The sequence below is a fragment of the Salvelinus sp. IW2-2015 genome, linkage group LG17 (assembly GCF_002910315.2).
Source record: "Salvelinus sp. IW2-2015 linkage group LG17, ASM291031v2, whole genome shotgun sequence".
In the NCBI taxonomy this organism is placed as follows: Eukaryota; Metazoa; Chordata; class Actinopteri; order Salmoniformes; family Salmonidae; genus Salvelinus; species Salvelinus sp. IW2-2015.
This window is the reverse complement of record NC_036857.1, coordinates 17,421,860-17,446,198: the sequence shown is the minus strand read 5'-3', so window position 1 is coordinate 17,446,198 and position 24,339 is coordinate 17,421,860. Positions and strand designations below refer to the sequence as shown.

The window sequence follows — 24,339 nt, the reverse complement described above, 5'->3', positions numbered from 1 at the left end:
ACAGCTCCAACTCCGTTTACTGTTTAGCATTAGGCTGATGTGCAGCACTCTCCTGGCTAGGCTGGTGTGAGAGCAGGCTGGCGTCGGCATGAGAGGCGAGAGCCACGGACCTGGTAAGATCCTCTGATCAAGTTCCCCAAACATGCACAACACAAAACAGGTGATGTGGGGTGTTAATGTCTGACTCATATTAGACCGGCACAGTGAATGGTCCTTAGTCTACAACAGTACAATCGTCAAATTGATATACAAGAGGACCATATCAGCTAGATTCATTGTTCACGTAATAAGTTTTCTAATAAAGTAATATTGGTGTGGAGCCAGAGGCATGTCCAATGTAAAAATTATCCAGAGTGATTTTAGATCTATAACGCGTGAAAGAGATTGCCCCAACTTTAAACATAAAAGGGCTACATGACAGACAAAAGACACCACAATATAACACCACTCAAGCCTACTATGCATGTTCAGTCAACTTATTAAATCAAGATCGGGCTGAGAGTGTCATACAATGTAGATCTGCCAGACGTATAGGCTGCCAGAAACTCCTGTTGGCATGATCATAGTAGGCAAATCGTTCAGATGGACTGCTCCGGCTGCAGGGGGAGGAGAAAGGCTGTCAACATGCAGAGCACGGCAAAAGAGCTAGAGCAAAGCAGGATACAATTAGAGACTCACTCCTCCAAGGTAGAATTTCATGTCTCTAGCACGATACTGGATACCAATTAACAATAATACGTCAGCGCTAGCTTTCGCTCTATATGGTCATACAGACAGCCACAGGAGACCATTACTAGTAAACTCCGGGGAAAGGTCCTTAGTTTGAATCCCTGAGCTGGCAAGGGTGAAAAAACTGTGACCATCTATCTCTGCCCTTGAGGCAAAGACAACCATCTTCTATACGCAATGTACATGATTTAATACATCTCTTACTACACACCTGTTCCCAATTTTGGACCAGCTGGATCGACGTGGGCGTTTGCGATATACACAAAAAGCATGAACACAATAATACCACCAAACTCGTCCATAGACACGAGCACCTATATATCCACTCTAGATCCCACAGAGAAAGGAGGTGTGACGTGGTTAAGAGTTGCCGAAGACACACAGATTACTTGAGTTTAAAGTGCCAGATTCAGTTGTGCAAGAATAGCTAGGCCTTATCACCCGTCCGTTTGCCCACCAGTAGAATGGATCACGGCTACAATGACCAGTGTGGGAGACCTAGACTTATGTTATGTTCCTCTGTTGCTTCAAACTATAGAAGAAATAAAACGCACTGTCCCACTTAAATAGGGTAATTTGGTCCTTATAGTGGATGTCACGCAAACACAGATTATTTTCAACGTACACTTTATCGTGTCTCCATACATTGTACAAAATTGTCCATTCGTTTATGATCATTTTATAATACTAAACAGTATAACTCAAGTTCATTTCTGATTATTCACTCCCTATCTGTCTTCCTTTTCGGAAATAAATCATCTAAGTAACAAAGTTTGGTTGGAATGATGCTTGTAAATCATACTTGTTAACTGCATCACATTCCTCTTGATTAGTTACTTCTCACCCCTTTTTCACAGGTGTAACAATGTCTTATGATCATAACAAGACAAACTGCAAACTTAAATCCTAACAACTCGACTCTAAAGCAAACCCTATCTCCCAGCCCTCCACACCTGGCATTTACCGATTGTACCTGGCAAACGGATACAGCCAGTTCACAAGCTGAATCATCAACCCACAATGGTCTTCCGCATTCAACCCCGATCAAGAGTCGCTGCTTATCAACGCCCACTCATACACCCCAAACAGGTTTGAACTCTGCTCAAGCAAAGCAATTTTTCACCTGCCAGCTCAGACAAACAGCGACCTTCGTACGGCCCATCTCTTAACCACTAGCTAACTCGTATATTAACTAAACTTGACTACCTAATTAATCTGCCTTGCTCTCTTTGCCTGCCTCGACAGCCTGCCCCACTCTCACCCGGCATCCAATCGCATCCACTTGACTCCACATTCGGCACTACACCTGGCAATCACTGGCTCTACGATCTTGTAATACATACCATGGCACGTTTTGTTTTTGGCTCAACTTATTTAAATTCAACTTAAGATAAATAATCTAATATTAATGACAGCACGACCAAATATTTAAAAAAAAAAATATGACAAAATGCATTCTAGCATGGTCCCTTGTATATTGACATGAACCCGTGACTGGCACCATCACTGGTCTGTCCAATATACCATAACACCCACACTCACTCTTTGTGTTGCATGTTTGCGATAAAAGACTGTACCACTCCTGCCCCTCTCACTGCCCACCCAGCCCGCCTCACACAACCAGCCAAAAGGCTGCACAACCCTGCACCACATGCAATGTTCCACCTACACACACCACAGTCACACTCACTGCTGACCCTCTGTAGAGACCCACAAGGTCACAACAGAATAACAGAACACAATCATCACATAAGACACCTAAATCCCTAGACTCATCAGAAACTACCTCCAATCCCTCCCACTGACTATTTCGATATGGAAGTCACCGAACAGACACGTTTTCCCGAACACCTCCCTCCATCCCCTGTAGACTGGACGAATTGCTCAATACGCCCTAGTGTCGCCAGCTCTTGACCAACCACCGGAGAGAGTTACAGAATCTCGCATCCATCAAGCTCCGAGAAGAGGCGCAACATGTAGAGGAAGTGAACAAGTAACGGATGGGATTCAGACAGGGATAGGGGTAAGGAGAAGAGCTAAGATTTGGTAACACCCAGGCAAAGCAGACTGGTTATGACAGACCCCAGTCACAGGGGTGAGAGGCGCTACACTCATATACTAAGACTCGCAAGGTCTGCAGGATAGACCGGGGACAGGTTAGAGAAGTGCACCTACATAAACCAGCGACAACAACAAGTCGCTCCACGGACATGCCACACATGTTCTAGTTACCAGACGACAGCAGCGCGCATGAATATGAAGCTGATGCCCCATGAACTTAAAAGGTGTCCGTGAGCGAGCTCCACGCAAGGGTCACGCAGAGACCAAGTCATAATCGAAATGCGTGCCCAAACGGGACTCTCAAACACAACAGACTTTCTAAGAGCTGCCCCACCAGCACTACCATGCGAATTCCGAAAGAAACAGAGCCCTCAAAAGGAAAGCTACATAAACCAGGCCATGAAAAAAAAACCTTGAAAACCTGACATATGATATACGAGTCACCTAACCAGCAAGAAGAAGATATGAACCTAGAACAATCAGCTCAGTTGACCAGAAGCAGCAGGATATAGGCCATCACCATATGAGCCAGGGAAGCAATGATCGCCGCATGGCATAAGCAGAAGGACGAACACTCAGAGGAGAGAGAAGACCCCTGCGGAAGTCAACCATCTCACCAAGCTTCTGCGCAAGGGGCCTCCATAGCCAGATCTAGCACACCTCCAACAAGTAACACCCTGACTCGTACCACACTCGAACACAACCTCAACGCACTGTACTCTTACCCAAAGCTCCAACAACCCTCGTGTGTACATCTACTCCTCTTCCACTCTCACCTCCTTCAACAATCAAACGAAAATCACTATCTGGTTCCTTTTTAAGAGCCTCATCTTTTTCTCTCTGGAGAAATCAATTTTTCTTTGAATTCAATTCTATGGTCTGGAACTACTTAACTGGATTCCCCATTTTATATAGACAGCTGCTCTTCAACCCTCTCCACCTCATCTTTCCCTCTCCTTGAAATATCCAAGAGATCATGGTTGTCTTCTTATAACTATTTTATCTAATACAATTTTCACATACCACGAGTGAATGAATTTGTCTGTAGGGGGTCAGCATAGTATTGACCACCTGAGCAAATAGTTAAGGCCTCTCACTTCATCTACACACGGTATTTGAACCACAACCTTCAGTCTCCCCAACCACTGCTAGCTTACCTGCTACCCCCCGACCTGTCCTTCCACATTGCTGTAATATTTGCAGATCTTTTCTTTACATAACTGCACAAAAATATAACAGCAGTAAAGTGTTGTCACCATTTTCATAAAGAATAAAAATCCCAGATATTGTAATCGACAATAACCATAATTTCTCTAAAAACGCTCGTATGAGCATTTCTCCTTCCAAGGATAATCCATCCACCTACAGTGTGCAAACACATGATCCTTACACAGTGCACTTCCTGAACAATAAAGCCAGTCTAAAATGTGCAGTTTTGTACACAACAAAATCCACATAGTCTAAGTTTTAAGGGATGCAATTGGGCAGGCTACTGCAGATGTCACCAAGCTGCTTGCCAAGAATTGGGAATGTTCATTTCCTCTACCATACCCGCCTCCAAGCGTATTACAGGGAGTAGTCCAAACGCCTCACAAACCACAGACCACCATTACCACGCCAGCCCAGGACCTTCACTCCGCTTCTTCACCTGCGATCTCTGAGCACAGCCACCGGACAGCTATAAACTCGTGGTTTGCACAACCAAAAAGTTTCTGACAGTTTTGCAGACATTCCTCCGAAAGCTCTATCTGCGACTCGTTGTCCACCAGGTTTGACCCTGACGCATTTCGGCCAACCTACTTCTGGTGGCCAAATGGGTAATGGCACCAAGAGCCAGGACAACGAAACAATTGTATTTTATCATCATAATGCACAGAATACCGTATAGATCCTACGCCCAATTTCACCATTCCATCCTGCCGCCATCACCTCATTTTCACATAATAATGCACCCTCATTCGTACAATCTGTACACAATCCTGAACTAAAAAGTCCCATTCTTCATACTGCATACCACCATTAGAATGTGCATCCTCGGGATGATAGACACGGGTTCCAGCTTTCCGCAATCCAGAACTTCGCACACCATGGAAGAGATATACTGGCTTCCACAGCACAATCAAAGCCTATCACCTCTATTACGAATGTCACAATGAATCACACCAGATACTGGACGTTTCGATCAAACCACTCCCCTAACTCATTATATTATCTTTAAAGCTCGGACCAACCCCATATCTATCCGTCAGTCAAAGCCAACCAGATTAGGCCTAATGAATGATTCACTTACTGGAGTCTTATAGACCGGTAACAGTCACAACAAAAAAAATGTTGCATCTGCTTCTATTTTCAGTGAACTTATCTCACAAAGTAATTCTAGACCTTTTAATCAATACCACATCACTCCTTTATCCTAAACCTCCTAACCCAATCTTCCTCTACAGAGCCGCCCAGCCGAGAGCGGGTGTCTGACCCTGGGAACTCCCAGGTTTCGATAGGAGCTGCCGAGCTCAACGGAGAGGAGAACTGTAATAGTAATGAGAATCATCCACGGCTACTGTGTCGATCAATCCACACTATGATAAAATTCGCGTCTAATAAAGTCGCTTAAAATTGAGTTCAGATGATATTTACACATTAACAACAAAAAATAGAAAATTCAAAGCTATTTGGAATATCTGTCCTAGACATACATTCAAGAATTAGAGTTTGTAGCAACGCCAGCGATTATCCTCTTCATTGCAAGAGCCTCCAGCCCCTTCTCTCCTCAACTACTCCACCAAAGAACTTCAAGTTCCAGTGCTCAGGAATAGGTAAATACATTAAAAGAAAATCATTATTTGGATTATCTCCCACCAAACTGACTCAAGTGAGGCTTGCTTTATGTCAGAGGTGCTTTCAACCTTTTCCCTGCCCAGCACCCGCTCCAGGAAAACCGAAGACCAGACCCATCATACTAACAAAAACTAATAATGCGAGGAAAGTAATCAAACATTTTAAAACTGAATAGATCTGCTAGCCATTTTTTTCCATTATTTTGATCTGCCACATTATATTGAGAAGTTGTAAACTCTAACAACACACCTATTTCTAGAAATACTCAAACACATTTATTTGCTTAACAGCTTATTATCTGTAACAAGGTTACAAAATTATGTCCAAAATAAAACTTACAAACACACAAACCCCAACACACAAACCAACACCAAAACACAACAAACCCCCATTACAAAAACCAACACCAAACACTACACTCCACAAACCATTAATAACAACGCACTAAACAAGTGTCTTTTTTTTTTTTTTTTTTTTGTTTTCTTTTGGATGAATGAGCCAATTGTAAACTGTAGCATCATTGATGTATACAGAGAAAAGAGTCGCCCGAAATTGAACCCCCATAGAGACTTGCCAAGTACGACAACAGGCCCTCCACATTTACACACTGAACTCTGTCCTGAGAGTAGTTGTGAACCAGGAGAGGAAGTCATTTGAAGAACAAAGGCTGTTAGTCCTGCTATGAGAGAAGCGGTGATTGACAGATCCAAAAAGGTCGAAAGCCTTGGCCAGGTCGATGAATACGGCTGCACAGTATTGTCTTTTATCAATGGCGGTTATGATATCGTTTAGGACCTTGAGCGTGGCTGTGCACCCATGACCAGCTCGGAAACCAGATTTCATAGCGGAGAAGGTACGGTGGGATTCGAAATGGTTGGTGTTCTGTTTGTTAACTTGGCTTTTGAAGACTTTAGAAAGGCAGGGTATGATAGATATAGGTCTGTAACAGTTTCAGTCTAGTGTGTCTCCCCCTTTGAAGAGGGGGATGATCGCGACAGCTTTCCAATCTTTAGGAATCTCAGACGATACGAAAGAGAGGTTGAACAGGCTAGTAATAGGGGTTGCAACAATTGCGGCGGATAATTATAGAAAGAGAGGGTCCAGATTGTCTAGCCCAGCTGATTTGTTGTGGTCCAGATTTTGCAGCTCTTTCGGAACATCAGCTATCTGGATTTGGGTGAAGGAGAAATGGGAGAGGCTTGGGAAAGTTGCTGTGGGGGGTGCAGAGCTGTTGACCGGGGTAGGGGTAGCCAGTTGGAAAGCATGGCCAGCCGTAGAAAAATGCTTATTGAAATTCTCGATTATCGTAGATTTATCGGTGGTGACAGTGGTGATAGCCTTAGTGCAGTGGGCAGCTGGGAGGAGGTGCTCTTATTCTCCATGGACTTTACAGTGTCCAAGAACTTTTTGGAGTTTATGCTACAGGATGCAAATTTCTGTTTGAAAAAGCTAGCCTTTGCTTTCCTAACTGCCTGTGTATATTGGTTCCTAACTTCCCTGTAAAGTTGCATATCGTGGGGGCTATTCGATGCTAATGCAGTACGCCACAAGATGTTTTGTGCTGGTCAAGGGCAGTCAAGTCTGGAGTCCAGAAGGCGAGGTCAGTACAGGTGCATCAAAGCTGGGACCGAGAGACTGAAAAACAGCTTCTATCTCAAGGCCATCAGACTGTTAAATAGCCATCACTAACCGGCTACCAACTGGTTACTCAACCCTACACCTTAGAGGCTGCTGCCCTGTGTACATAGACATGGAATCACTGGTCACCTTAATAATGGAACACTAGTCACTTGAATACTCATTTCAAATTGCTCATCCTAATATTTATATATTTCTTAATTCCATTCTTTTACTTGTATATGTGTTTGTATTGTTGTGAATTGTTAAATACTACTGCACTGTTGGAGCTAGGAACACAAGCATTTCTCAAAAATGTCATTTGATTTACTAGTTTCATTTGCTAGCTAGCTTGCTACAGGGTCTCCTTCCACGTAAAGCAGGGAAAGTGCATCATTGTATCGCTCATCTGAGCCTGCAGAGACACAGAGGTGGCTGTTTTGCATTTTCTGTCCAATATACACTGATCAAAAAAATAAAGGGAACACTTAAACAACACATCCTAGATCTGAATAAATGAAATATTCTTATTAAATACTTTTTTCTTTACATAGTTGAATGTGCTGACAACAAAATCACACAAAAATGATCAATGTAAATCAAATTTATCAACCCATGGAGGTCTGGATTTGGAGTCACACTCAAAATTAAAGTGGAAAACCACACTACAGGCTGATCCAACTTTGATGTAATGTCCTTAATTAAAACAAGTCAAAAATGAGGCTCAGTAGTGTGTGTGGCTCCACGTGCCTGTATGACCTCCCTACAACGCCTGGGAATGCTCCTGATGAGGTGGCGGATGGTCTCCTGAGGGATCTCCTCCAGACCTGGACTAAAGCATCCGCCAACTCCTGGATAGTCTCTGGTGCAACGTGGCGTTGGGGATGGAGCGAGACATGATGTCCCAGATGTGCTCAATTGGATTCAGGTCTGGGAACGGGCAGGCCAGTCCATAGCATCAATGCTTTCCTCTTGCAGGAACTGCTGACACACTCCAGCCACATGAGGTCTAGCATTGTCTTGCATTAGGAGGAACCAGGGCCAACCGCACCAGCAATGGTCTCACAAGGGGTCTGAGGATCTCATCTCGGTACCTAATGGCAGTCAGGCTACCTCTGGCGAGCACATGGAGGGCTGTGCGGCCCCAAAAAATGCCACCCCACATCATGCTGACCCACCGCCAAACCGGTCATGCTGGAGGATGTTGCAGGCAGCAGAACGTTCTCCATGGCGTCTCCAGACTCTGTCACGTCTGTCACATGTGCTCAGTGTGAACCTGCTTTCATCTGTGAAGAGCACAGGGCACCAGTGGCGAATTTGCCAATCTTGGTGTTCTCTGGCAAATGCCAACGTCCTGCACGGTGTTGGGCTGTAAGCACAACCCCACCTGTGGATGTCGGGCCCTCATACCACCCTCATGGAGTCTGTTTCTGACCGTTTGAGCAGATACATGGGGGTGTCTTGCTAATTGCCTATAATTTCCACCTGTTGTCTATTCCATTTGCACAACAGCATGTGAAATTTATGTCAATCAGTGTTGCTTCCTAAGTGGACAGTTTGATTTCACAGAAGTGTGATTGACTTGGAGTTACATTGTGTTATTTAAGTGTTCCCTTTATTTTTTGAGCAGTGTATATATATAATATATAACACTGAGTGTACAAACATTAGGAACACCTTCCTAATATTGAGTTGCACCCCCCTTTGCCCTCGAAATGTCTCACTTCGTCGCGGCATGGACTCTTCATTGTGTCGAGATCACCACAGGAATGCTGCCCCATGTTGACTCCAATGCTTCCATAGTTGTGTCAAGTTGGCTGAATGTCCTTTGGGTGGTGGACCATTCTCAATAAAACATGGGAAACTGTTGAGCGCCAACATCAACCAACAAGGAGCTGACGGGAATAAGAGAGGACTTATTCACTCACACTTACCCCTAAGCATATTGGTATAGCAACACTCGAGGTGGTTTAAGGGAAGCATTTAAATGTCTTGAAATGGCCTAGTCAAAGTCCAGACCTCAATCCAATTGAGAATCTGTGGTATGATTTAAAGATTGCTGTACACCAGAGGAACCCATCCAACTTGAAGGAGGCTGGAGCAGTTTTGCCTTGAAGAATGGTCAAAATCACAGTGGCTAGATGTGCCAAGCTTATAGAGACATACCCAAGAGCTTGCAGCTGTAATTGCTGCAAAAGGTGTCTCTACAAAGATTTGACTTTGGGGGGTGAATAGTTATGCACGCTCAAGTTTTCATTTTTTGTTTTATTTCTTGTCTGTTTCACAAATAAAAATATTTTTGTATCTTCAAAGTGGTAGGCATGTTGTGTAAATAAATGATACAAACCCCAAAAATCTATTTTAATTCCAGGTTGTAAGGCAACAAAATTCAAAAGGCACTCGCACATCTGAGCAATCTTATTTGCAGGTGCATGGCAACAATTGAACAAGATGAAGGAAAAAGGCGCACACTGCTCTTGATAGTATCACCGATATTTAATAAGCTTACGTATCGGCCTCACGGCCTTCGTCAGAGCTTTTGTGATTTTTTAAAATTTGGCATTGGAAAAAACACAGATGAACTGCTTCAAAAAAAGACCCGCTAAAGCTAAAGAACACTCCGTAATGTTCACAACTACATACACTTTGAATTCGCAAAAAGTGGGATGTGTGGTCAAGAAACACTGGCATATTTTATCATCGGACCCAGCTTTGCCGACTGAATTTAAATATCCACCACGTATTGTGTATAGGAGAGGTCGCAATTTACACTATAAATTGGTTCATGCCAACTGCCAGCCACAAAAGAAAATCAGCCAAGCTCTTTTACGCCCTCTACCAAATGGTAGCTATAAATGCAGAGGATGTGCACAGTGCAACAATATGATGAAGTGTGAATATTTCTGCCACCCACACACAGGAAAACGGTTCCAAATAAATTACATTATTACGTGTTCCACCACCCATGTTATTTACATGATTAAATGTCTATGTGGGCTCTGCTATGTGGGTAAAACCACCCGCTCTCTCAAACAGAGAATTAGTGAACATAAAAGTTCAATCAGGAGAAACGACAGGGATTATCCAGTCGCTGTACATTTCAATGACCTGAAGCATGACATTTCCACCTTTAGATTTTGTGGCATAGAGAATGTTAAGATATCAGACAGGGGAGGAGATATTAATAATACTCTGAGTAAAAGAGAATGTTTTGGGATTTTCACCCTCCAGACATTATTTACTAAAGGACTTAATGATGAAATGCCTATGTATGTTATGTTGTGAATTTGAACATGAAATATGTGCCTATTTAAGATTACTCTGACGTTTTTCGTACGATGTACCCACTGATTAATGAAAACTTGCTATGTCCTCATTGAGGTTTTACAGACGTGTTCAATACGCCTTATTTATACACTTTTGTAATATTTATGAAATGCATATTGTTATATTTGGTAGCACTTATTTGTTTTTCCTTTGCCTCCAACCCCCTTCAATGTGTAGAACGGATGTGGGTGGGGCCAGGTCTACATAAGGGCGCAAATTTCGAAAAATCCCAAAAGCTCTGACGAAGGCCGTGAGGCCGATACGTAAGCTTATTAAATATCGGTGATACTATCAAGAGCAGTGTGCGGTTTCCTTTTTCCTTCAGGTTGTAAGGCAACAAAATAGGATAAATGCCTATTTTGGGGGGTGAATACTTTCGCAAGCCACTGTAAATAAATTAAATTAAGAAAAAATACAGCAAAAATACAAATACAACCTTACCATGAAATTCTTACTTTATAAGCCCTTAACCCACAATGCAGTTTTAAGAAAAATAAGAGTTAAGAAAWTATTTACTAAAGTAAAAAATTGTAAGAGCAACAATAAAATAACGAGGCTATATACAGGGGGAACCGATACCGAGTAAATGTGTGGGTGTACAGGCTAGTCAAGGTAATTTAGGTAATATGTACATGTAGGTAGGGGTAAAGTGATAATAAACAGCAAGTAGCAGCAACATAAAAAAGAGAGGGGGGGGGGGTCAATGCAAATAGTCTGGGTAGCCATTTGATTAGCTGTTCAGCAGTCTTATGGCTTGAGGGTAGAAGTTGTTAAGAATCACTTTGGACCTAGACTCTGTGCTCTAATACTGCTTGCCGTGCGGTAGCAGAGAGAACACTCTATGACTAGGGTGGCTGGAGTCTTGGCAATTTTTAGGGGCTTCCTCTGACACGACCTGGTGTAGAGGTCCTGGATGGCAGGAAGCTTGGCCCCAGTCATGTACTGAGCCATACACACTACCCTCTGTAGCGACTTGCGGATGGAGGCCGAGCAGTTGCCATACCAGGCGGTGATGCAACCAGTCAGGATGCTCTCGATGGTGCAGCTGTAGAACTTTTTGAGGATCTGAGGACCCATGACAAATCTTTTCAGTCTCCTGAGGGGGAATAGGTGTTGTCGTGCCATCTTCACAACAGTCTTGGTGTGTTTGGACCATGATAGTTTGTTGGTGATTTGGACACCAAGAAACTTGAAGCTCTCAACCTGCTCCACTACAACCCTGTTGATAAGAATGGAGGCGTTCTCGGTCCTCCTTTACCTGTAGTCCACGATCATCTCCTTTGTCTTGATCACATTGAGAGAGAGGCTGTTGTCCTGTGTAATGATTGTCCTGGGAAGAAGGAGTGGACCAAAACGCAGCGTAGTACGTGTTCATGATTAATTTAATTAAATAAACTGAACACTGAATAACAAAAAAACAACAAAGAGAGTGAACGAAAAGAAACAGTCCTGAAAGGTGCAACAACACAAAACAGGAAACAACTACCCACAAACACAGGTGGGAACAGGCTACCTAAGTATGGTTCTCAATCAGAGACGACGATTGACAGCTGCCTCTGATTGGGAACCATACCAGGCCAAACACATAGAAATGCAACACACAGAACAAAACATAGAATGCCCACCCCAACTCACGCCCTGACCAACCAAAATAGAGACATAAAAAGGATCTCTAAGGTCAGGGTGTGACATCGTGGCACCACACTGACAGCACTCTGACCTCCTTCCTATAGGCTGTCTCATCGTTGTCGGTGATCAAGCCAACCACCGTTGTATCAAACTTAATAATGGTGTTAGAGTCATGCTTGGCCACGCAATCATGAGTGAACAGAGAATACAGGAGAGGACTAAGCACGCACCACTGAAAGGCCCACGTTTTGAGGATTAGCGTGGCAGATGTCTTGTTGCCTACCCTTACCACCTGGGGGCGGCTCGTCAGGAAGTCCAGGATCCAGTTGCAGAGGTAGGTGTGTAGTCCCAAGGTCCTTAGCTTAGTGATGAGCTTTGAGGGCACTAAAGTATTGAACGCTGAGCTGTAGTCAATGAATAGAATTCCCACGTAGGTACAGTTGAAGTCAGAAGTTTACATACACCTTAGCCAAATACATTTAAACTCAGTTTTTCACCATTCCTGGCATTTAATCCTCGTAAAAATTCCCTGTGTTAGGTCAGTTAGGATCACCACTTTATTTTAAGAATGGGAAATGTCAGAATAATAGTAGAGAGAATGGAAAAATGTACTTTCTATGCCTGTGATATGTGGTTGTCTCACCTAGCTGCCTTGATGAATGCACTGTAAATCGCTTTGGATAAGAGTGTCTGCTAAATGCCTAAAATATTAAATGTAAACAATCAAGCAGTGATTTCCGACACTGCACACACAATTCCTTGCTTCCAATACATTCCAACTGATTCCAATACAACACATGTTGTTAACATAGGTGATTGATTATTGAACCAGCCACATACCACCTGCGTAGCAGTACAGTAGAGAGAACATTTCCTGGTATTAACAAAGGTTTACCTCAAAGACAATGGGAAATAAGGGAGGAAAACAGGGGGAATTGTTGGGGGCTATTGGGATGTAGTAGCCTGAGTAATTGTGTGGTGTTGTTGGCCTAGAGGTGTGGGTGGCGTCATTGGGAGTGGAGATTCCGCTCACCCCTTGGCCTAGGTAGGATGGAACGATGGGCAATAAATCCAAGGACCTCTTGACATGATGAAATATGTCCGTATTACCTCGAGATCCATGAGCTCCATTTATTCTCTGCACCACAAGGTCATGGTGGAGATGTATCTGTCAGACAGCTTTAGTCTTTTACTACTCAGTGGCTTGTGTCCCTCCCATTAGTGAACTAGACTAGAGAACACCCCAAACAGTAGTTGATGTGTGGATCATCCCAATTTCTCCCTCCCCATGGTTAAGGGGATCTACAGTGGGCACATGCATGCCCTCGGGCAAGAGTTCTGGCTAGAGTCTTTCCTAGTGCCTTAATAATAGGGGGTGGGAAAAGTATCACAAGCCAATACTAATACCAATACCAATATCAGTTCCAATACATATGCCGAGTCCAATTCTGATTCCAATTCCAATACCCAATACCAATATCAAGTGAACCATTACAGAGAAAAAGTTGTCAACTGTCAAGGAAAGATTGTTTTGACTAGACCATACTGAGACCAAACACCCTATTCACAAATGCTTTGCTAGCTAATACCCATATACAGTTGAAGTCGGAAGTTTACATACACTTTAGCCAAATACATTTAAACTCAGTTTCACAGTTCCTCACGTTTAATCCTAGTAAGAATTCCCTGTCTTAGGTCAGTTAGGATCACCACTTTATTTTAAGATTGTTAAATGTCAGAATAATAGTAGAGAGAATGATTTATTTCAGCTTTTATTTCTTTCATCACATTCCCAGTGGGTCAGAAGTTTACATACACTCAATTAGTATTTGATAGCATTGCCTTTAAATTGTTTAACTAGGGTCAAACGTTTCGGGTAGCCTTCTACAAGCTTCCCACAATTAGTTGGGTGAATTTTGGCCCATTTCTCCTGACAGAGCTGGTGTAACTGAGTCAGGTTTGTAGGCCTCCTTGCTTGCACATGCTTTTTCAGTTCGGCTCACAAATGTTCTATTGGACTGAGGTCAGGCCTTTGTGATGGCCACTCCAATACATTGGCTTTGTTGTCCTTAAGCCATTTTGCCACAACTTTGGAAGTGTGCTTGGGGTCATTGTCCATTTGGAAGACCCATTTGCGACCAAGCTTTAACTTCTTGACTGATGTCTTGAGATGTTGCTTCAGTATATCCACATAATTTTCTCTTCTCATGATGCCATCTATTTTGTGAAGTGCACCAGTCCCTCCTGCAGCAAAGCATCCCCACAACATGATGCTGCCACCCCTGTGTTTCACGGTTGGGATGGTGTTCTTCGGCTTGCAAGCCTCCCCCTTTTTCCTCCAAACATAACAATGGTCATTATGGCCAAAACAGTTCTATTTTTGTTTCATCAGACCAGAGGACATTTCTCCAAAAAGTACGATCTTTGTCCCCATGTGCAGTTGCAAACCATAGTCTGGCTTTTTTACGGCAGTTTTGAAGCAGTGGCTTCTTCCTTGCTGAGCGGCCTTTCAGGTATGTCCATATAGGACTCGTTTTACTGTGGATGTAGAATTGTACCTGTTTCCTCCAGCATCTTCACAAGGTCCCTTTGCTGTTGTTCTGGGATTGGATTGCACTTTTTGCACCAAAGTACGTTCATCTCCAGGAGACAGAATGCATCTCCTTCTGACGGTATGACGGCTGTGTGGTCCCATGGTGTTAATACTTGCGTACTATTGTTTGTACAGATGAACGGGGTACCTTCAGGCGTTTGGAAATTGCTCATAAGGATGAACCAGACTTGTGGAGTCTACACTTTTTTTCTGAGGTCTTGGCTGATTTCTTTTGATTTTCCCATGATGTCAAGCAAAGACGGCACTGAGTTTGAAGGTAGCCTTGGAAATACATCCACAGGTACACCTCCAATTGAACTCAAATGATGTCAATTAGCCTTCAGAAACTTCTAAAGCCATGACATCATTTTTGGGATTTTCCAAGCTGTTTAAAGGCAGAGTCAACTCAGTGTACATAAACTTCTGACCCACTGGAATGTGATACAGTGAATTATAAGGGAAATAATCTGTCTGTAAACAATTGTTGGAAAAATTACTTGTGTCATGCACAAAGTAGATGTCCTAACCGACTTGCCAAACTATAGTTTGTTAACAAGAAATGTGTGGAGTGGTTGAAACTTTTTAATGACTCCAAACTAAGTGTATGTAAACTTCCGACAACTGTAGCTACGAACCTGGGAACTAGCCCAGCGTCATGGTTTCTCAGTAGAAATCCACTATTTCAGAGTTAATTGCTCAAGCGAAGGTTCTGCTGATTTATGGATTGCCTCAGTGCAGGCCTCTAGGTGGTAAATATTTACGAAAATATATCAAGTGTTTCAATACAATGCTTGAGGTTCTCACATGAAAAGCTGTAAAAAGTAAACCCTGCCATAGACACATACAGTCAGACAACCACACACACACACACCACACACACACACACACACACACACACACACACACACACACACACACACACACACACACACACACACACACACACCACACACAACACAACACACACACACACACACACACACCACACACACACACCATGCCTGTAAGGCAGAGCATGCAGCAGCTGCTACCACGGGCGGATGAAGTAATGTTGCGTCTCCGCTAGCTGTGGGAACCTACGCCGGGAAAAACAAAAAATGTGAAGGATCCAAGATGCAACAGCCAAGGGCGCTTTGACGTTCCATTAATTAATCCCTCAGCACACCGTCCTCCACTACTGTGTACATGACCCACATGCTGAAAAAGATAAGCGGGGGGATGAGGCTGCATGGCGAAAGGAGAGGGATGGGGGGGAACCACCCCAAGCTTCCTGATTGGACTTATGGGACAATGTTAGAATCAACTCAGTTCTCATACTCAAGGCTTTCGCCTCCTATCCAGCCATCTCGATTACTGTACATACAGTCTGTCTGGATGCAACGGGGAAAAGGGAAACCATTCCCAGAAAATCCCTGTTGTTCATTTATGAAGTGTTTTCGGAAAAGCAGGCCGCTGAGAGGCGACCTCCATGCCTGCATGCAGCAGGCCAGTTAGTGGAGGTGCCCTGACGGATATATCTGATCCTTTGTAGAGGCAGTATTGATCCGACAAAAGCTCACTACATGAATCAAAAAATGAGCTCCGCTGCTTCCTCTCCCAGGCTCGGTTTAGTGCGATGGATGTGCTTCAGTGAAATAATAGCGCATATCCTCCTTCACATGCACAAACACTGGCAACTGTGGCAAGGCTTGGTTACAGTAGTGGTCATTAAAACCACTCACAAATTCGSTATCAACCTCTTCTCTGCAGTTAGCATATTGTGGTTGGAATAGAGTATGTTTCAATTGCATGGAATGGAGTTAGGCCTATATTTCGGATAAGATTGAGAATATTTGTAGTTGACATGCATGGTGTTTAGTTCAATAAGTTGATGGTCTGAAATATTCATTTTGATTCTAACTCTTCTTAGTAAACCTTTGTCATGTACATAACATGTGTAATTTCTGCATATTTTAGGCATATTTTACCATGACACAACAATGTAACAACTTAACCTGACTAATGTCTCAAAGTCTTGTTCTGTTGTGGTGGTATTTCAATTCCCTTAAAGGTAGGCGAGGCAACTTCCTGCTTACAGAAACCAACAACAACAAAATTCAAATCTGCCAAGACTGCCACTATTGGCTCTTCCCAACATGGGTATGCCTCAAGGTAGGGCCAAATTAGTGTCAGTCTTGAATCCTGGTGTTGTTGTTTCTGTAGGCAGGAAGTAACCCCGCTGTGAATGCTGATGTCATTATGCTGAGTTTAACATTAACACCATTCAGGGAATCACAATTCTGACTTAGGTGCCTCACATTAACAGCCAGTGCTGTGCTACAGCAAGAGGTCTGATCAACTCCACTATATGTTGTGGCAATTCTTAAGCTATATAACGCACTAATGAGATTCAGAAGATCAGGCTGTGCGGCTGGGCAAATGAGATGTATACTGTTACGTCAGGTGTTAATAGCATGGTCCAAGTTGGCGGTTTGTGTTTTGCTGTCACTGCTGTGTGTCACAGGGACCAGCTCTCCTCCCCCTCCTGAGTTTAGCAGACTGCTGAGTGTAGGGTGTTTGTAAGCACGCACGCACACACACACACACACACACACACACACACACACACACACACACACACACACACACACACACACACACACACACACACACACACACACACACACACACACACACACACACACACACACACACACACACACACACACACACACACACACACACACACACACACACACACAACATCTCCAGAGAAGGGAAGCACAGAGATGCAACACAGCCTCAAGACTCGTCTGAAGGTCCCTGGTACCAGTTGAAAAAATATATGGAAGTATATATAGAGACTGTCAGTGCCAAAAATAAGGGGTTAAAAACATGTAAAATAAATAAATMTAAAAAAAWTTAAAAATGTTTCCTGACCTTTCTTATATCTTTCAGATATAGGACAGACACTTCAGAACAAACTTCCTTTTCATTTTTTGGGGGGGACTAACTGTTGTTTCATATAGTAAATCTGTTATTCATGTGTTTGTATGGACTAATAGCAGTAAGGCCCAAAATATTTTGTCTTTTTTTTAAATGTTATCTTTCAAAAGGTCTTAAAATGTCAAATGAAATAGCAAAATGATCCTCAGTATGACCTTCTTAAAACGATTCACTATAGCTTAGTAGAACCCCCCAAATGTTTAATGTGTAGGATCCATTTATAATTTTCAGTTTCACTTTTTATTAGTCGTATGTACGAGATACATCGTCATAAAATGCTTACTTGCAGGTTCCTTCTCGAAAATTCAACAACAATTAGAAATAAATCAAGTTGATTTTAGTTATCAAATGGTTATACATTCATTAACGAAGACACACACAAAAATACCACCCCTAAACCCGTCCCGAAGGATCCGGGCAGCCCTGCCAAGGCTTCCCCTCCAGCAACAGTAGCAGAGACTGTCTGGTCTATCTAACTACTGCCAGGGCTCACCGTACGGAACATCACATGTGTGACATCCATGAAAAGAGCTCAAGATAAGGCCCATTGATGCCAAGGAGGAGGTGAACGGGAGGAATCCCAATTGGTTAAAATGAGCCATGCATGCTGACTGTATTATTCTATACCATCACAATGAGAAGTAGAACGAAGAGTATCTTTAAATATAACAAACCATTTGGGGCCACTTTTAAAAATATGAATATCTTGAGGCACTCCCACACACTATGCATATAGGTCCCAGGAGAAAACCCGGGGGGGAGGGATTTAAGGGAACAATGTCTACTTTGAGTTTATCTCATTTGAAACTGTTCACGATGAGTCAATCACCTATATCCCGTAAATAAAGCATTTTTATTAATATTTAGTAGTAACTGGCTTTGGTATAAAATGTACAAATAGGTGACATGTGCTGTCCTACCACATTCTCGCTAGTCTGTGAAGAGGACAGATTAGATTAGAATAATGAGCAATACTTTCGTGCTTGGTTAGTCAATACTGTGTTGATTGTTTTGGGGTTTCTAGACAGTCATATTTCCAGCCCAATGGAGGAACTTGTGCAGCAGGAGGTGTAGGAATTTGGTGTTACATTTGAAGAGCTTTTTTTCTAAAACACTATAAATCCATTTTTAGAAATGTTGGCCAATTAGCTTTTATTGTTTAAGGAATTTATGAAAGAGATTGGTGTGTTTTTCACTATCTAATCATGGCATGGGGTTGTTCAATGACATCCATGTATTTGTTTGAAATCTATCACTTGATGGTTTCATTTCAGAGAGAAAAATAATCATGTTTTCTTGCAAAACGCTATATAACCACTTCACTCTCAGATAAAGTAGTACTGCTATGTTTTACACAGTCAAATGTAGCAAATAACATTTTTTTAATAAAGATTTGTGATACCAATTTTTTTTTAAATAAATGAATCAACACAGTAATATGAGATATGTATGGAAAACATTTACATTTTAGTCATTTAGCAGATGCTCTTATCCAGAGTGACTTGCAGTTTGTGCATTCATCTTAAAATAGCAAGGTGAGACAACCACATATCACAGTCAAATATACAGTATACGCGAACATTCCATTCCAGCTAAAGAATGGATGAATAGCGTTTTGTAACAACAACAAAAAWWRWTTTTAATGAACACCTAAAATCTATGAATCAAAAATCTGAGAACACTAATATTTTACACACACATGAAAGCACCCATAAGCCACATGTGTCAAACTCATTGCATGGAGGGCCGAGTCTCTGCGGGTTTCTACTCCTCCCTTGTACTTGATTGATGAATTAAGGTCACTAATTAGTAAGGAACTCCCCTCACCTGTTTGTTTAGGTCTTAATTGACATGAAAAATCAAAGTCCTGCAGACACTCAGCCTTCCGTGGAATGAGTTTGACACCCCTGCCATAAACTATGGGGAAAAAACACAAATGTGAAATATTGGTGTATATAGTGATTTGGAAATAATTTCTTAATTTGTAATCCTCAAAGTATTATTCAATTAAACCCTGTGCTTTTATGTTCCTTTAAACCAATAAAATTGTCATTTCATTGATAAAAAAATTATATATACAAAAATAAGCTTCCAGTTGATGAGGTTGTTTGAACAACCAAAATGTCTCATTTCCATTCTACAAACAACAGATGTTAGCAGACACATTACTGTAGCTACTACACTATTTATGTTGCCTGTAGTATTTGACTATTACAGCAACACAAGGTGGTATTAAATCTTCATAGGTTAACATCAACAGCTTCTTATGCACTTTACTAGCCTAAACACACACACACGCACACACACGCACACACACGGTAACACGCATAATGATACAATCACATGTTAGAATTAGGGAGACCAAATTGTTGTGGCTTTCCTCTAGGATCATGTTTCGTAACATAACCAGAGTGATACCACTGAATAGTAATAACACAATAATAGAATCTCAATATGGAATGCTGTATCTCAAAATTCTCAGAATTGTTTGAATAATATTTCAGCCTGATAAAACCAACTCCTATATAAAGATAAGTAATGGCATTTTAAAGCAGGCCAGGGAAATGTGGTGGGTGTGGGTTGTGGGACTCGATCTCTAGCTCTCTAGCTGTGATGTCACTGACCTGACCAATCATTTTATAGGCGGTCTGCCTTTTCATTTCTAAATCTTCCAAAGCAATGATTGCTCTGTCCACAATTATTATCGTTTGACTGTGAAGTCAACCCTCAACATTATCCATAATGTCTAACTAACGTTGTCTAACTAAATAAATGTCTAGTGATTTAAAACATCCTATCCCAATTAGCAGAGTCCCTCCCATTCTGCATTCAGTGAATCACCTGAAAAGCTTGTTCACTCCCATACTATTACTTTCCTAATTAAAGATTCCTTCTGAATAAAAAAACGAATAAAACGCCTCTCTTCTACCTCTCACAGGGGGGAACCTGTCTCAACCAACCAACCAACCAGCCTCATCCTATCTGAACACCACAGAAGTCAGTATGAATCACTGGTTGTGTGGCTCTAATGGTGTGATGTTGAGTTGATGTAGAGTTGATGTTAAGTTGATGTTGAGTTAATGTTGAGTGTGTGAGAAGGGGTAGCTAGTTCATTAGGGGCATTTAACTAGTTGTGTGTTCTGAGTAACTAGCTGTGCCACAATAGATGTCACTTGGCTTTTGATACTTTCCCATGTAACTGCTGTCATAAACATTAGCAGTAAACATTAGCATGCTTGGCAAGAGGGATGTGCTTACATTAGCTCTGCTCTAATGTGGGCAGCCACAGGAACAAACTTCAAAGAATCTAGTGGTGCCGGATGATGCTATCTCATAGACATATTAGCCACCTAATTCATGCAATAAATATGACTAGGCATGTAGACATATTAATATGTATCAAAAACACAACATTGTCATATACAAGTAAAGTCACCCACTTCAAGGGTTATTATAAACTGGGTGGTTCGAACCCTGAATGCTGATTGGCTGAAAGCTGCAGTATATCAGACCGTATACCACGGGTGGGAAAGCAGGTAGCCTAGCACTTAAGAGCATTGGGCCAGTAACCAAAAGGTCACAGGTTTGAATCCCGAGCCAACAAGGTGAAAAATCTGTTGATGTGCCCTTGACCAAGGCACTTTAACGCTAATTGCTCCAGTAAGTTGCTCTGGATAAGAGTGTCTACTGAATGACTCAAACGTGTTTGACAAAACATTTATTTTCACTGCTCTATTTTCGTTGGTAACCACTTTATAATATCAATACGGCACATCAGGGGTTTGTGATATATGGCCAAAATGTATTTATTTATTTTACCTTTATTTAACTAGGCAAGTCAGTTAAGAACAAATTCTTATTTACAATGATGGCCTAGGAACATTGGGTTAACTGCCAGTTCAGGGGCAGAACGARAGATTTTTACCTTGTCAGCTCGGGGATTCGATCTAGCAACCTACTGTATCTGGGCATATCTGGGCTGTATCCAGGCACCTCGCGTTGCGTCGTGCATAAGAACAGCCATTCGTCGTGGTATATTGGACACATATATCACACCCCCTCAGGCCTTATTGCTGAATTATAAACTGGTTATATCAGACCGTATACCACGGGTATGACAAAACATGTATTTTTACTGCTCTAATTTAGTTGGTAACCAGTTTATAATATCAATAAGGCACCTCGGGTTTGTGGTATATGGCCAATATACCACGGCTAAGGGCTGTGTCCAGGCACTCCGCGATGTGTCATGCATAAGAACAGCCCTTAGCCATGGTATATTGGCCATATACCACTCCCCCTCGTGCCTTATTGCTTAATTATAGCATAGTCTCTTTGGAACAGGGTTGACAGTTCTGGTACAACTTATGGCGTCTAATCATAAACATATTGAACTGTGTTAGCAATGACCAAATATAGTGTGTGTGTGTGTGTGTGTGTTGTGTGTGTGTGTGACATGTGTGGTGTGTGTGTGTGTGTGTGTGTGTGTGTGTGTGTGTGTGTGTGTGTGTGTGTGTCTCGACCTATTTGCCAGTTAGGGCTTGCGGTCGTGTCGTGCAACAGCATGTACTTTTGGCGACCCCCAGCGTGCGGTAAGTGAACGTTTTGCTCAGTTTCTTCACATAGCTGCAAACCGAGTTTTCATACGACTGATGCCCACATTCAAAATATTGAATGCACAATCTAAAAACCATTTTGACAGTAAAGACACCATAGAAATATATAAATAATATTTATGTATTGTGTGAGCCCTACAATTGATAAAGTAATATTAAATTCCAGCAGACTCTCATAACTCTTGCCATGYCGTAGTTTATAGAGAGCATTTGTCGATAGGTACGTATGCAAATATGAAACAATAATATATTATAAATTGAAAAACACCAACAGACATGTTCCACTTACCATAAAACGTATATAATGCAAATTATATTAGGTAGAGACTAAATGATTCTTACCTGCGTGCAATACACCGTTTTATCCACATTTTCTCGACAACAATTTCGAGTCAGTTCTTCAGGTATTCTCCCATTTAGATGGCTTCCACAAAAGTCGATAGTGGCTAATACACTCAAGTGACGAACCTTAKTCCAAATGTCATTAATGCAAACATTCTAAGGCTATATCCTTCAACATTGCGCATATACAATTACTCCATATATGATGTCTATCCTGATATGATGTCAATCCTGATAAAGGAGAGAATATGCAAATATCTTGGACGCTGCTTGTTTATTCTAACTTGGCAATTATCTTCCCAATAATTTGATAAGGTTGATAAGGTTGATAAGGACGCACCGAGTCCGTGGACAGGTGGTCCACTGTGCTTTTACCAAAAGGTGTCCTCTGACCACTTGTGTCGGTCAAACTTTGTCTTTATATAAATCATCGAATTTACTCCACTAGACAGTCAAAAAGCTATGAAAAAGAACACCAGAGAGGCAAGGTGATTCGTTGGCATCCTCAGTGGATTCGGCGCTGAAAATGACCACGCACTTTTCTACATTATTGAGAAGCAGAGCATACCAAAACATCAGGAAATATACCCAGCTTGGACGGTTATAACAGTCAATCCCGAAAAGATTCGCCGAAGAATTTCGAAATGCTGATAGGTCACCGTTGGCCAAAATTCCACATTTCGCACATCTCTGAATAAATGAATGTAAGTAATAGGTTAAAATGTTAAAAAAGAAACAGGAGACTAGGTGAGAGAACGGGTTATTTTGGAAGAGAGTCTGTGAGCGCGTCAGCGCGAGATGTTGCGCGTGGTAAGCGGTATAGGGAAAAATAAGCACTTGTCATTTGAAGAGAGAGAGTGCAATATTATCACACCGTGCTATATCTCCGTGCCTTTCCGTTCCTCTCGCAGACTGAATAACAACCTGCCAGTCCTACTTCGGCTGACACCCATCTGACGTCATTTTAAAGTAAAATATGTGATATTGGAGACCACACTGCAAACTCAAACCGTCACTCTGGTCTTGCCCTCGGCCATCTGCACACCTGTATTACAAGATGTTGGAGGTAGGCAACCTCCCATCACATTAGACTCCACATACTGATATGACCACAGCGAGATAAGTGAAAACATTACATATGACAAGCTCAGCTCTTGCGTGATACAGAGAGAGCYCGTGGTGGTCTTCTTTTGCACCTCAGGGTCAATGTGTCAAACAGGTGCAGTCAGCTGTTGAAATCACCTGTTATAGCCTATATGATTTACACAGCAAACATTGCATTACCAAATCGTTGTGTTTGAAGGTGAGCTATTAGGAATGTGAGAGTGCATGAGAGGTTGATTTCTCTCTATGCTCTCTCAGTGGACTAACATTGACAGATAAACAAACCTCTACACTCAAAACATTTATTTTGGCTGCCCTTAAGTTTTGCTGTATCATATTTCATTAACATTACCACAATCCATTCATGTTTTATGGCGGAATGTAATTGTCTCTTGTAGAACTGACTTAACTCGGTGGAACTTGATGTGCACCAGATTAATTAATGTAGAATGAACTGACCAAATTGTGTTTGGTCAAATAGTTTCTATTGTTGTGGGACAG

At 42.0% G+C, this 24,339-nt stretch overlaps 1 protein-coding gene across 1 annotated transcript in view; it reads right to left on the bottom strand.

Annotated features, from left to right (window-relative positions):
* Nucleotides 1-23,627, bottom strand: part of LOC111976910 (adherens junction-associated protein 1-like) — a 110,808-nt gene extending 87,181 nt beyond the window's left edge. The window contains exon 1 of the mRNA XM_024006070.2: nucleotides 22,735-23,627. Within this exon, the coding sequence (XP_023861838.1) occupies nucleotides 22,735-22,763 (29 nt within the window). The 5' untranslated portion in view covers nucleotides 22,764-23,627. The remainder of the gene's footprint in view (nucleotides 1-22,734) is intronic.
* Between the last annotated feature and the right edge of the window lie 712 nt (nucleotides 23,628-24,339).